Raw genomic sequence first — 15,072 nt, 5'->3', positions numbered from 1 at the left:
TACATATGTCTTGTCTCTAGAGTCCTCCAAAGCAATTTGTACATTGCAGATTTTTTTAAAATTGAATGTTTTACAAAAACGTTATACCATACTTTTCCTTTATTTTTTATACCATACTTTTCCTTTACAAAAATGTACTTATTTTTTATACCATACTTTTCCTTTATACAAAAATGTTGTTCATGTTGTTATTCACCCGACACATAGTTTCTTACAAAATTGGTTCGGTAGTTCAGAGTTACCGGGTGTTGTAAGATCTATCGTACGGATACTGAGGATATGTCACATGCTCTATAAAGTGCCCTCATGCTCGGAACCTATATGAGACAATGCGACCATCCCGGAGTCTCCCATCTCATAGTAATCTTCTAATACATCCAAAACTATGGTTTCAATCTATCATTCTGAATATCCTTGCTGGTATGATTGTTAACAAAGTCCTTGTGGCTTGGCGTGCTTGGCATGCTAGGAATGAATTTACTCATGACAAACCACTTCCATCAGTAGAAGGTTTAAGAAGGTTTCTGTGCAGCTACTTGAGCCTGATCAGAAATATCAAAACAATGCTCGTGGAAGAGATTATTAAAGGTAAATGCCCCATAGTTCAAGACTATAGTTCCGGACATGGCAATGTCAAAGTTAAACCACCCGAGAAACCCTAGTGCAAGCCACCACATGGCTTTATTGAGCTCTCGGTTGATGGCTCTTTTCATGAGGGTGAGCCTACATCTAGGTCAGGTTTGGCCATGTGGGATGAAGGTATGCAGTGGCGGAGCGTGGATCAAGACAAAGGGTGGGCCAATTGTTTGTAATGCCAAACAATTAGGTACAAGTCTTGGAGAAAATGTAACCGTTAAATCAACAGAGAATTTTCACGTAAGGATATACTGCTAATATGTATAATATGATTCAGATATAATATTTTGAAGCAAAATAAATATGACATGCTCGTTTGATTGCTGTTCTTCATTTTGGCGCTGTTCTTCCGCTTCAAGTTTACCTAATGCCACTGGTTCATGTTCAGGAGCAGAAGAACAGTCAACAACTGCACTTGCATCATCTCTTTTTTATTTTGTAATTTGTCTCCAAGGTATTATCTTCAAGTATTGAACCAAAGCTACCAAACATATTTATACAAAAAGTAGTACTCCCTCCGTCCCATGAAACTTGTCTTATCTTTGTCCAAAATAATGTCTAGATACACCTGAATTTAGATAAATTTAAAATATGTTTCATGAGACGGAGCTAGTAGATCAGTTCTAGGAAAAACAAAGCAACTAGATTAATGTGTATGTGTGCCAAAATAAAAACTCTAACATCCCAATCAGCATAGAACAGTTAGGGAATCAAATATGCAATCATGAAATCAACTTGGTTTATTTTCGGCTGATTTGAACTAGCAGGAGAAGAAAGAGAGAGCTAGCTAGACCGTTGGGATCGGGAAGCGAAGGAATACCTAGAGAAGGAACATCATAATGTGAGCCGAGACAGTGTGTACAAGGACTGGGTTGTAGCCTTGTAGGTTTGGCCGGATGGACTAGTACAAATGTTTTGCACTTTGAGAAGACTGGGACGGAGCCCAGTATGGTCTCCACAACGCTCCGCCTGTGAAGGTATGGTCATGTGGGATGAACATAGTAATGTGGTATTTACAGCTTAACCATTGCAGAAGCCCACTTGAGACTCAAATAGTCAAATACAAACATGTCTGGAAGGCTTGGAGTTGGCTCTCCATCTAAGCTTCCTACCAATTAAGAAACAAATAACCTACGACTCATTCTAGCGGCTAAGGAGGAGATGCATGATAGATCACATTTAGCCCATCTTAATACTCAGCTTGGATTGGTATTTAGTCATGAGAGAGTTTATGATAATGTAAAAGTGGAGCCCTCTCAGATTAGGGTTGTCACAACCTCGCTGATCCGGCGAGGGTTGATCACCATACTGTCACATGGTTAGGTTCGAGACCTGATATGTTGTTCTCCATGTTCTCGAGGAAGGCCGTCTTGTAAACCTACTTGAGTAATAATTCCTCTTTTTACCAGGAAAAAAAAATACTTCCTCCATACTCGTTTATTAGGGTGTTACGTACTTGGTCAAACTAATTTAACTATTATAATTTGGTCAACAAAGTGTAGGATATATGCCAAACAAAACTGATACCGATGGTATAAATATAATTTACATGTATACATATTATATTTTGTTGACTAAATAAAAAGTTAAATTTTCTCAAAAAAGTGTGTAATAAGTAAATAAACCGGTACGGAGTACAACTGGATGAAAGGTCGGTTTGTTCTGCGGTCGGTCTGCAAAAAGTTCAGTAGTGTCCATACAACTCGATCCCTTCCGATCGTGAAGTCGTGACACAAACCCAACTCTCGCGCGCGCGCCAAACCCGCCGCGCGCCCCCTGCTCGAACGTACGCGCGCAGCATGGCCATGGCGCCGGGGGAGGCGCCGGAGGTGCTAGATCCGCCCAGCAGGCGCACCCGCATCCGCGCGATCTTGGACGGCGGAAAGGCCCAGGCGGGGCGGCGCGTGGTGGTGGGCGGCTGGGTGCGGGCTGGTCGCGAGCAGGGCCACGGGGCGCCGGACCCCTTCGCCTTCCTCGACGTCAACGACGGCTCCTGCCAGGGGAACCTCCAGCTCTTCGTCAAGGGCGAGGTCGTGGGCTACCCGCTCGCGCGGCTGACGGCCACAGGCACATCCGTGTTCGTCGAGGGCGTGGTCCGCAGGGACGAGAGGGCCAAACACGGCGTCGAGCTGGCCGTGACGAGGGTGCTCGAGGTCGGGGAGGTGGACGCCGCCGCCTACCCGCTGCCCAAGACCAAGACCGGCCACAGCCTCGACCCCGCCTACATCAGGGACTTCGTCCACCTCCGCGCACGCACCTACCTGGTATGATACTAAGATTGTTTTCTTTTTTCTCATGCCTTGAACTTAATAATTTGTTGCAATGTTGCCAAAATAAATAAATTTGTAGTTCTTGCATGCGTAAGAGTATCCGATGGTTGCTTTGCTCGTTTGTTAGAAATTGGTTATCAGACAGAATTTGCAGTGAAGTGCATTGACTCATTGTCTAGAAAAAAAAAGTGCAGTACAGTCTATTCAAATTGGGTATCAGACAGAGTTTCGGTAATTTTGTATTTTGTGGTATGTTCTTTCTGTTAATTATTAGGCTGATGAAATGTTAATTTTGGCAATTACTAGATATTTATCTGTGTGCTCCTTCTGTTCTTTACCCCTGTTTTTGTCACCGGTACCTGATTCCTAGACTTGTAACTTTTGACAGATAAGTGCCGTGTTTAGGATAAGGAGTGAGCTCTCCTTTGCAACCGAGAAATACTTTCGGGACGAAGGCTTCCTGCACGTGCACACACCCATCCTGACCACCAGCGACTGCGAGGGCGCGGGTGAGATGTTCCAGGTCACCACATTGTTCAGCCAGGACCAGAAGCTGGAGGCGGAGCTCAAGGAGAACCCGGCTCCAACACAAGCCGACATTGATGCTGCCAAGATCGTTGCCAAAGAGAAGGGAGACACCGTCGCGCAGCTGAAATCCGCACAAGCTACGAAGCAGGAGATCAGCACCGCCGTTTCGGACCTCAAGAAGGCGAAACAGGACGTGCTGACGATGGAAGAGAGGTCCAAGCTGAAACCTGGGATCCCACGCAGGGAGGATGGGAGTGTTGCCTTTGAGAAAGATTTTTTCAAGTGTCCCGCGTACCTCACAGTTTCTGGACAGCTTCATCTGGAGACTTTAGCTTGTGCTCTTGGAGATGTGTATACCTTTGGGCCAACATTTCGGGCCGAGCACTCGCACACATCGAGGCATTTGGCAGAGTTTTGGATGGTTGAAGCAGAATTTGCATTTGCAAACTTGCAGGTGATATGATCTTTCTCTCTCCATCAACTAATTTGGTCGGTTTACCAGGCTTAATTGGGTTATTTATCATGTCATATGAGACTCAGTACTGATATCTTCTTTCTGCTGAATTATTCAATATTCAACCCTCTGTCACAGGATGATATGAACTATGCAGAGAGCTATGTGCAATACCTTTGCAAGTGGCTACTTGATCATTGCCAAGAAGAGATAGAATTCATGGTCAAGAGTCACGATAAGGATGCAATGGAGCGCCTCAAGCTTGTTTCATCGACGCCTTTCGAACGCATTTCGTACACAAAGGCCGTGGAGATCCTGAAAGATGCAGACAGGAAGTTTGACAACAAGGTTGAATGGGGAATTGATTTAGCATCAGAGCACGAGAGGTACGGATACTACAATAGATATTGTCATTTATCTATTATTTTTAGCATATTTGGATTTGAAATAGTTTCTTGCAATTTGAAGGTATTTGACTGAGGTGGTGTTCAAGAAGCCAGTTATTGTTTTTAACTATCCCAAAGGAATAAAGGCATTTTATATGAGGCTCAACGATGATGAAAAGAGAGTGGCTGCTATGGATGTTCTTGTTCCCAAGGTACTATAATAATCTGCTAAACCATGATATTCAATCTTTTTAGATTATTTACGTAGTCATAATCTGCCTTTGATGTACTCTCTCGATGTTATAATTGGTCTCTCTGAAATCATCATTGAATTGGCATTGTGCTTAGTAGCTTTGGTCTGTACTGAAAATTGACAGTATCTACTTTAATCCCTTGATGCAATCACTTATCTCTGGATATCATGTTTCCTAGGTTGGTGAATTAATCGGTGGAAGCCAGAGGGAGGAGCGTCTAGATGTTCTGGAACAAAGGTACTGCCCTGGACATAAGTTGAACATTAAGCCTTTTAATATTCATGCTGCATGTTGGTGATATTCACAGTTGAGTGAATATCATTCCCATATACTTTGATTACAAGTTCTTGCACAAATAGACGCACCGTAAATGTATTTCGAAAAAAACATTGTATTGCTTTCTTTTGCTCACTAAAAATGGTAGATGAAAGGCGTCCGTCTGATATTGTTTGATACTGCTACTGAAGAGGTTGGGTATTTCTTACGCTGACGGATACGGCACGGCAATATGAACACTAATTGCACTATGCCGACAGAGTTTTGTTTCTGATTGCAAAAATATTCGTGATATTAAATCTGTTACTTTCATGAAAATTAACGTGCATTCGTATTTCCTTGATCGATGATGGGACTGTGAAGAGCCAACATATAAGAGTATGGTATGAATTCATCAGTCATATCCCTCTGATTGCACTGAGCTAATTAACTCTTAAACATGCCTGTTGTGTAGGATACTCGACGCTGGCCTGCCCTTGGAGCGGTACGACAAGTACATGGACCTCCGGCGCTATGGATCCGTCAGGCACAGTGGGTTCGGTATGGGTTTGGAGAGGATGATCCTTTTTGCTACAGGTCTTGACAACATAAAAGATGTCATCGCCTTTCCGAGGTACCCTGGGAGGGCCGATCTCTGAACTTAGCTGAAACTGCTCCATGTTCCCTGTGTTTTAGGTTAGCGCCCAGGTGGCAAGTGCACATAAAAAATACAGCAGGTTATGTTTTTTGTTCACTATTCCGTAGTTTTTCGTAGTTTGTCTTGAATTTCTCGAACGTACACACAACCATGAACCATGAAAGCTTGTTGTGGTGGAACACGTACAACGTTAATTTGCGCTGAGCCACCATGCATTGTCACCGTCGATGGTCTATTCTGTTGTGCTATGTAGGCTGTCATGGTCAGCCACCGCCATTTTGAAGACTGAAGTAGCTAGTGAATGTCATACCATCGAAATGCGCACAGCTTCTCTTTTAATTTGACCTCACGTTGTTCTCTCCTCCCACTTTGGCCTCTGCCTTTCTACATGAGTTCCTGCGGCTCACGGAGATGGATCAATCAATCAAGTAGCTCGAGCGATTAAAAATGTTTGAATAACGCATTGGAGTCTTGGCCTGTTTAGTTACTCATTACTATGTCCATAAATCAAAAGTTTATCTAAGTTTTAGATGTATCTAAACACTTTTTAGTATATAGATGCCTCTATGTTCGACATCTTTTTATAGACGGAGGGAGTATGTGCACTGCACGTATCTTTTTCACCTCGACCTCTCCATATAAAGACACACTAGATAGTCTTTGCCTGTTCAGTTCACGTATCCATGGTCTATGGAGGCATGGAGCGTGCATGGCGTCAGGTAGCACGCTCAAATGCGAAGTTAGCGGATGGTTCCGAGATCCGGCCTAATGTTGGCCTCATTCTGCCATGTGCTCGACGGCCGTGTAACATGGAAGTAATCGGCCATCAACTACACAGCAGGCGACGGCAGCCGCGGAGGCCGGGCGTGGCAAGGCCGTCCAACTGAGCTTCCGCTTGTCGTCCAGGAGACCAGACGTAGTTGATATATACCATTACAGAGGCCATCGACACGACGCTACATGGCTAACTAATTTTCCTGGCTACTTTAGGGATGCCCAAAGGGAATGATAGAACAATCTTCTTCAACTAAAACCAGGACATGTGCAGAAACTAGATAAGACAGATTGATTTGTTCACATCAGACCGCAGTTAGTGTCTTTTGGAATGAGACATACACATGGGAGCTAATATAACTTGGATCATATTTACAAATAGTAATGATACACGTCAGCAAACACAAGTGGATTTGCACTAGCTGTTGAATGTAGATGGGCTGCAGCCCAGTAAGGCAGCCCATGTAGTCTACAATTCCTGAAATCTCAAGGCTCATCACGTTGGCAGCTTGGGACAGCCTTGGGGGACAAAGTTTAGTCCCACATTGCTAGTTGGGAAAGAGTTGGAGTGGTATATAAGGGCTGCTGTTCTAGTCCTTCCAAGTGAGTGAGAATAGAAAGAGCCCTCGCGCACTCCTCCTCCTCCGCCCGCCCCGCCTCGTCTCGTCGCGTTTCGTGACTCGAGTTTGAGACACACTCAAGGAAGCCTAATTTTTTGCTTGGTGCACCAACTGAGTTGGGTACGTGTCGACCTGCATGTGCATGCTCGCCGCGTGTCCCTGGCTTCCTACGCGTGGCAACGCGGTCAGTCGGCTCTCCTCCCAAGCTATACCAGGAGACATATCAGATCTGGAGAATGCAGCTCTCAGAACTCTCTAGTCTGTCTCTCTCACGAAGTTCCTTTTGCTGCGCTACTCTCTTGTCTTCCCCATCCTGGCGACTACGTGCATAGCCGTCCGGGAGAGCAGGCCTCCGAAACTCTGTCCGTTGAGATCCTGCACCGGGAGACGGGCGATAAGGTTTTTGGGGAGCGTCTCGGCGCGACTGCTCGCTGCTGTTCGTCTTCTTCTTCGACGGTTTGGCTGCTTCATCGACAGATCCGACTACACCATGGGCGACATCAACAATACCCATGGTGCTGGTGCTGCTGGTGCGACCTTCTCGGTCGCGATGTATGTGCTTTTCCTCTCCTACCTTGCACTGCTACTTGTTCCATGTTCAGATCTGATGCATGTGCTTAGTCTGATGTGTGTGGTTAAGTATGCTTGTGCATCCGTAATGTTGCTTTCGGTAATTAAACTCAGACGAAAATTGCCTAATAATCCAACAATCCAAAAACCTTATATGCTTAGGCAATTTTCACCGTCTGGTTTTGCTGCTGCGCTTAAACCGAGCCCGTTTACGGGTTCTCATTTCAAGAGATGGCAGAATAAGACCCTCTTGTGGCTCACTTTTATGGACGTGCACCGAGTTGCGGAAGGTACTCCCAGAGGTCCGCTTACTCCTGAAGAGGATAATATAAAGCGTTCGGGGATGCCACCGTAATCTTTGTGGGTGCCGTCCTAAGTGTGCTTGGAGACAAGTTGGTTGATGCTTATCTGCACATCCGAAATGGGAAGGAACCGTGGGATGCAATTGATGCTAAGTTTGGTGCTGCCGATGCCAGAGGTGAACTGTATGCTATGGATCAGTTCAATGACTACAGAATGGTTGAGAACCAATCTGTAGTAGAACAGACTCATGAGATACAGATCATGGCAAAGGAATTTGAGCTCCTCAAGTGTGTGCTACCAGACAAGTTTGTCGCGGGATGCATTGTCGCTAAGCTTCCCCCTTCATGGAGGAACTTTGCCACTTCTCTGAAACATCAGAGGCATGAGTTCTCTGTTGAGAATATCATGGGCTCTCTGGATGTTGAGGAGAAGACGAGGGCAAAAAACAAACACACTGGAGGAACTGAGGGACGTTCTGCTGCCAATATGGTGCAGAAAAATGCCCACAAGTTCAAGGGAAAGAACAAGGGAGTCTCCCAGACTACCAACTTCAAGAAGAAGGGGAAAACGGAGAAGAAAGATCCTTGCTGGGTGTGTGGCGAGACGGGCCATTGGGCTAATCGTTGTTCACAATGCAAAGGAAAGAAAGGTCAGGCTGGACAGAACTCAAATTCTGTCAACATGGTCATTGGCAACACCGGTGAAGGAACTACAGGGTATGGTAATATATTACCTACTGCTCTTTCGGTGTTTCAGTCCACAGAATGGTGGGTTGATACAGGTGCCAATGTTCATGTGTGTGCTGACATCTCCATGTTTACCTCTTATCAGGCCCGAGGTTCCTCAGTAATGATGGGGAATGGGTTAAATGCTACTGTTCGTGGTGTTGGCACGGTAGATCTGAAGTTTACTTCGAGGAAGATCGTGCAACTGAAGAACATGCTGCATGTCCCTTCTATCAAGAAGAATCTCGTTAGTGGCTCCTGTCGTTGCCTATTCGACGGTACTCCAGAGGAGGGATCCTCATGGAGGGAAGAAGAAGTAGGGGCCATTGGGCAGAGAGTCCTTGGGACGGTTGTATGCGATTTACCCAGCTTTGGATCACCTGCACAATGGCAAAGCCTACTGCTGCTTGCCTGGAATTATCTGGGCGCTTTCGCGTTGTTACAATGAGTTGTAGTTGTGCCTCTAGGGCTCCCGGGATCCGGCTTATAAAGGCGCACGGATCTAGGGTTTACACGGAGAGTCCTAGCCGGATTACAAGTTGCCTAACTACGGTACAATGTCTTGACATGTACGTCAAGGATCCGCCTTCCATCTATATCGTGCGGGATCCGGATACCTTATGGGCCTCTACAGATCTGGCCTCCTTCGTAGGTCGGTTGGGATCCGACTCCCTGATCCTGGGCTGGACTTCATCCTTCAGGATCTACAGCAACTGGGCCGCCCGATGGGCCACATGCCACATCACCATCTGTGGGCCACCCGGGCTTGCCGGATCTAGGCCATGCCGTTGATATACCCATAAACTATACCCACAATAGTAGCCCCCGAAGTTCTCCAAGATTCATCATTCCTCCGACTTCATTCGACTCAGATCCGAAGAGAATCTTGAAGAGCTTCCAAACTTTACTCATTTCCGACGTCATCTTCTCGAAAATCATCTGTTCTTCAGTAACGGCAATGTAGCAGATTTTTTACTTATCCCGCGCACAACTTCCTCTTTTCCCGCGCTAAATTTTCAGAGATGCGAATCTTTAGCCGGAAATCTCGGAGGAGCACAGTTAAGTTACCTCCACGTCGTTTTACCGCTTTTGACCTAAGACACGTGGCAGCTATCCAACGGTGCGACCGTTCGGTTACCGCCGTTGGATCCGGATCACGAATCTCCGCGCGAGGTCTATAAATACCCCCGCGCGCGGTAACTTTCCATTCTTTCACCGCACTTCCCATTTCATCTTCTTCCTCCCGCAGCACCGCCCGCCAGATCTGATCTCCGGTGAACTTTCCGCACGGTGACCCTCACCCGCCGCCGCTCCAAGGCCTTCCTCGACCTGAGCTTTCCACGTTTGATCAGGAAATCGTCTCCGCCGCTGATCCGTGGTCATCGGAGGCTCAACGCACCAAGTCCGGCGACCTCCTCTTCGCCGGAACGACGAGGAACCGCCACGCCATTGAAGGTACGTCCACCGGACTCGCGGAAGAAGAAGTACTGTAGATTTAGCTTAGTTTCCGGCTACTCAAACAAGTTCATCGCATGCATGCAGCCGGAACCATGTCAACTAACTCACCTAGATATACTGATAGCTCTCCCAATAGTCCAAACTCAAGCTCAAAAGAAGCGAGTTTTCCGGAACCATTAGCGTTCCTACCACCATATGTTTCCGACACGCGCTTAGCTCAACCTTTCTCCGCTTCTTCCAGCAACGCGCTAGGCCGGATCCCATCCCTCAAAGAGATCCAGGAGGAACTCGAAGGCCAAGCTAGAATGGCAGCCAAGGTGCAGGAAGCAGAACAGAAAAAAGGATCCAAAGCTCGGAATCGGGAAGGCGAGAAAGGGCAATGGTGGCCCTGTGAAGTTAAGGATTCGGATCTCCGGGAGCTCCAAGAGGAGCGCATGATTTCTCCGAACTGGAGTATCATGAAAGACTCCGCCACCCCCAAACCAAACCCGGACGAACGCGTCCTTACAAGGGCATGGGTAGAGCGCGGTCTATCGCTGCCCTGCTCAGAATTCTTTCTCTCTGTCCTTACCACCTACGGCCTTCAGCCGCACAACATCTGTCCCAACTCCTACCTCCTCCTTTCCAACTTCGTAACTCTTTGCGAAGGCCACCTCGGAATCCGCCCAGACATCCGCCTATGGCAGTTCTTTTTCCGAGTGAAGTAAGAAACGAAGGATAAGGCGATGGTGAATTGCGACAGCATGACTTTCATGCTCCGCCCCGGAAGGATGTACCCGCCGCACTCCTCTCACGAATCCGTCCGGTACTGGAACGCCGGAAGGTTCTATGTGAAGAACATTGAAGTTCCAGACGTCCACCATGGGCTCCCCAAGTTCATCAACGAGCCTCCGGAAGAGCTCGACAGCTGGAGCCTGATTCCCGCGCTCGCGCAGTACCCGGAGCTGAACAGGGCTGCACGGAGGATTTCCAGGTTAGTCCACGATGGGCTAACCGAAACGGATCTGACACTCAGCTGGTTCTCCCGCCGGATCCAACCCCTCAAGTACAACACCAGAAAGATCTACGAGTACACCGGGGTGGACGATTCCCTTCGAGTTACCCGCGACAATTTGCATGCGGATTCTTTGAAGAGGAGAATCAAGACCCTTAGGCATTTCATCTTAAATTGATTATAAAAAAAGTAAAATCCCTAACTTAGGCATTTCATCAAACACCTTGCTAGCACTAGAAAAATAGTACGAGTTAAATTACCAAAGAAATGAGTTAAATTAGGAACGCCGGAAGAAAGGATGATATTGCTAACCCTTGGATAGATGGAGGTCGTTAATCTTGTTAAAATGGTGGAGAAAAAATGAAAATTTGTTGGAGTGCGAGAGGTGCAAAAGTTTTAGAAATGTGAGAGAGATGAGAAAATGAGAATGGATCGGGGGCGGGGGAGGGGCAGTGAGCATATGAGGCACCCTTTAGTACCGGTTGCTAACACAAACCGGTACCAAAGGTCCAACCCTGGCCCCACCCTCACCTCGCTATTTCGGCCGAAGACCTTTCGTACCGGTTCCTAACACGAACCGGTACGAAAGCTCGTAATGAACCGGTACGAATGCTCCTCGCCCGTCTGAGCATCCGAACCGGTACAAATGCCACCTTTAATACCGGTTCGTAAGGGAACCGGTAGTAAAGTCTAAAACGGTTGCCCCTTTTTCCACTAGTGTACCGTGCCGGCATTGAGCGAAACTTGGTGTACAAAGACTGACAATTCAAGGCATAGTCCACTGTTCAGTTGTAGTCAAGCGTAGCTCCTTGCCTAGGTGGAAGTTCAACTTAACACTCTCCACTGAAGTGCAGGTATATTAAACAGTGAATGGAACTAATGTGTCATCTGATGTGCATATGAGATCTGGTGGGGGATTGTTGAATGTAGATGGGCTGCAGTCCGAAGAAGGCAGCCCATGTAGTCTACAATTCCTGAAATCTCAAGGCCCATCACGTTGGCAGCTTGGGACAGCCTTGGGGGACAAAGTTTAGTCCCACATTGCTAGTTGGGAGAGAGTTGGAGTGGTATATATGGGCTGCTGTTCTAGTCCTACCAAGTGAGTGAGAATAGAAAGAGCCCTCGCGCACTCCTCCTCCTCCGCCCGCCCCGCCTCGGCTCGGCTCGTCACGTACGCACGCACGTCGCGTTTCGTGACTCTAGTTCGAGTTTGAGACACACTCAAGGAAGCCTAAATTTTTGCTTGGTGCACCAACTGAGATGGGTACGTGTCGACCTGCATGTGCATGCTCGCCGCGTGTCCCTGGCTTCCTACGCGTCGCAATGCGGTCGGTCAGCTCTCCTCCCAGGCTATACCAGGAGACATATCAGATCTGGAGAATACAGCTCTCAGAACTCTCTAGTCCGTCTCTCTCACGAAGTTCCTTTTGCTGCGCTACTCTCTTGTCTTTCCCATCCCGGCGACTGCGTGCACAGCCGTCCGGGAGAGCAGGCCTCTGAAACTCCATCCGTTGAGATCCCGCACCGGGAGACGGGCGATAAGGTTTTTGGGGAGCATCTCGGCGCGACTGCTCACTGTTGTTCGTCGTCTTCTTCGATGGTTCGGCTGCTTCATCGACAGATCCGACTACACCATGGGCGACATCAACAATACTCATGGTGCTGGTGCTGCTGGTGCGACCTTCCCGGTCGCGATGTACGTGCTTTTTCTCTCCTACCTTGCACTGCTACTTGTTCCATATTCAGATCTGATGCATGTGCTTAGTCTGATGTGTGTGGCTAAGTATGCTTGTGCATCTGTAATGTTGCTTTCGGTAATTAAACTCGCACGAGAATTGCCTAATAATCCAACACTAGCTACCACAATATAATGAACACAAAATGCCAAGAGACCCAGCTTACCAAGATTTAGAAATTCCAGTTCACTTGATAATCCTTTATACCAATCTCTCTCGAAAGCATTACCAACGGTAAATAGCTGAAGGTCCACTCTCGGCCCTATTAATAGCCGATGGTTATTAAAAGTAGCCGATGTTTTATTAACTCTAGGGAAATATCATGATTCTAGTAGTGATCTTTGCTCCATTCAATTAATAACGAGTTTGACAAGGTCATCGGCCTCATGCCAAAATCACATAGCATCGGGAAGATTGAGCTCCCATGGATCCTGCACAGGTCAATCCCCACTTGCTGGCCCCCAACCTCAGTCAGCTCACTCAAAATCTTAAAGTAAACGCAACCACCATTCGCGTAGTTATGCACAAGTCATGTAGGGGGGCCACTGCCCCCTTACTTTGAAATATTCACTGGGGAAGAGCCTCTCAACTCTTTTCACAACAAATAATGTCCTGTCATGTCCTTCAGAGGAATCACAAAATTGTGAGCCTCGGCGATCTTGCTATTGTTTGGCATGACAATGGTGACCAAGTTAGCTCGGTTCTGTCCTGCGGCTGGATCCGACCCATTCTTCTTGCGACACAGTACCATGAACCCAAGCGAGATCAGAGCCGCCAAAATGATCGCAACAGGGATGGTACTATCCAACACCAGAGTTAGTCTTCTCTTCCTGTTCCGATGGGCATCATTGGTAGGCGCGCTGAAGTTGGGGTTGCCGGTGATGTTCACATTAACATCCTGGCTGAACGCAGGCAGCCGCGCTGCCAAGTTGTTCTTCGACAGATCCATCTTCTTCAGTGCCCTGAGTTGTATGAGGCAAACCGGGACCTGCCCGGCAAGGTTGTTCAAAAAGAAAAAAGAAAGAGCCATTGGATGGCTTTTTGCAAATAGTTTAAATTGTGGTGGTTTTTGACATTTTTGTTTTGTCTAACAAATTGTATCTTATGTCTGCCGAGTGTTCTGCCTATGGTGTCTTTTCTTTTAGTGGAAGAAGGCAGACGTATTTTTCTGGAACAAATGTCTTATTATGTACCTTGTCAGATTATAGCAATGTCAGTTGGGGACGAATCTCGCAGATGGATCAATCGAGGAGCACCCCTGGCCGCTCAAGGTCACATGCTTGCCGCATGAGAGTGAATGCGTCGAAGCAGAGTTACACTCCATCACTTCTTGAGGATTCTAACGCCCCTGATCCGAACAAGTCATGCAGTAGTACACCAGAAATCTTTGGGCTACGTGGAGTAAGAGAGTTTCAGCGTTGGGTGCTAGAGTACTAAATACCCCTAGAGTTCGGTGAGATATATAGCCATGATCAAGAACCGATGTCTCCTAATTCCTAACGGCATACCATGACGAGTCGCAAGCAATCTAGGCATTTCAATCAATGCATGATACTACTATACAACATAATTCTATAGACAAACGGTCGATCATCTCTTCAAGAGCTGGTTTATGAACAAAAAAAAACTAAATGGGCTAGTTTATAATGCTTCAAAGCCTAAATGTCAACATGCTGTGGGGGTGGGGGGCAGTGGCCCCCCGAACTACACTAAGCTCTGTCACTGAGTTGTCTTACACCAGATTGCACAAAATAAGTCATGTCAAACTTGTAATAGATCGATGATGACCTTGACGTAACACACTACTTATTTTCTAGAATGCCGGCCACAATATATTATATAAATACTATTGTTTGTCTTTGGGCTCCTGCAGCAGATTGAGTTTGAGAGCAGGGGTGACTTTTCGTCAATCTGACCGTGGGTGCGTCGCTCAACCCAGCGTCCGTGAGGCATGGGCCTACTACTTGGCACGTCCAAAAAAGTATCGAAAAATACGCAACGGTTGAAGCAGGACGCATGTACACATACATTAATAGTCAACACTCAAGGAAATGCAAGTATTTATTCTTGTTTGGTGGTACGGTCCAGATTGTGATTTGGTGTACTACAGAAGAGAGATTATTTAACTCCAAACTGTGCTGGGCCGGGAGATTGCGACTCCCTTAGGCTAGCCATAGTGCTAGTATCATAGTTAGTATCATGCATCCTAGTCCCACCAAAAATGCTGATGTGGCAGGTAATTATGGATGAGAGAGGAGATTAGAGTATCATAGGTAGATACCGTATCATAGCGCACATCACGAGAAAAGTTAGTACCAAATAAATCTTGTACACAAATTTGTATTGGGATTCTACAAGTCAATTAATATAGCAAAACTATGATACTAGTCTATGATACTATGCATTATAGATCTAGTATCATAGAAAAGTATCATATACATGATACTACTA

At 46.6% G+C, this 15,072-nt stretch overlaps 1 protein-coding gene across 1 annotated transcript; it reads left to right on the top strand.

Annotated features, from left to right (window-relative positions):
* The first annotated feature begins 2,441 nt into the window (after positions 1 to 2,441).
* Positions 2,442 to 5,577, top strand: LOC124671046 (asparagine--tRNA ligase, cytoplasmic 1-like). The gene is made up of 6 exons (XM_047207482.1): positions 2,442 to 2,900; positions 3,295 to 3,888; positions 4,027 to 4,274; positions 4,357 to 4,486; positions 4,707 to 4,765; positions 5,259 to 5,577. Exons 1-6 carry the CDS (start codon positions 2,442 to 2,444, stop codon positions 5,440 to 5,442), a joined length of 1,674 nt encoding a protein of 557 aa, XP_047063438.1. The 3' UTR covers positions 5,443 to 5,577.
* Positions 5,578 to 15,072: the final 9,495 nt, after the last annotated feature.

This window comes from Lolium rigidum, chromosome 7 (assembly GCF_022539505.1).
Source record: "Lolium rigidum isolate FL_2022 chromosome 7, APGP_CSIRO_Lrig_0.1, whole genome shotgun sequence".
In the NCBI taxonomy this organism is placed as follows: domain Eukaryota; kingdom Viridiplantae; phylum Streptophyta; class Magnoliopsida; order Poales; family Poaceae; genus Lolium; species Lolium rigidum.
Note: the sequence above shows the minus strand (reverse complement) of the source record. Positions and strands in the feature narration are given on the sequence as shown.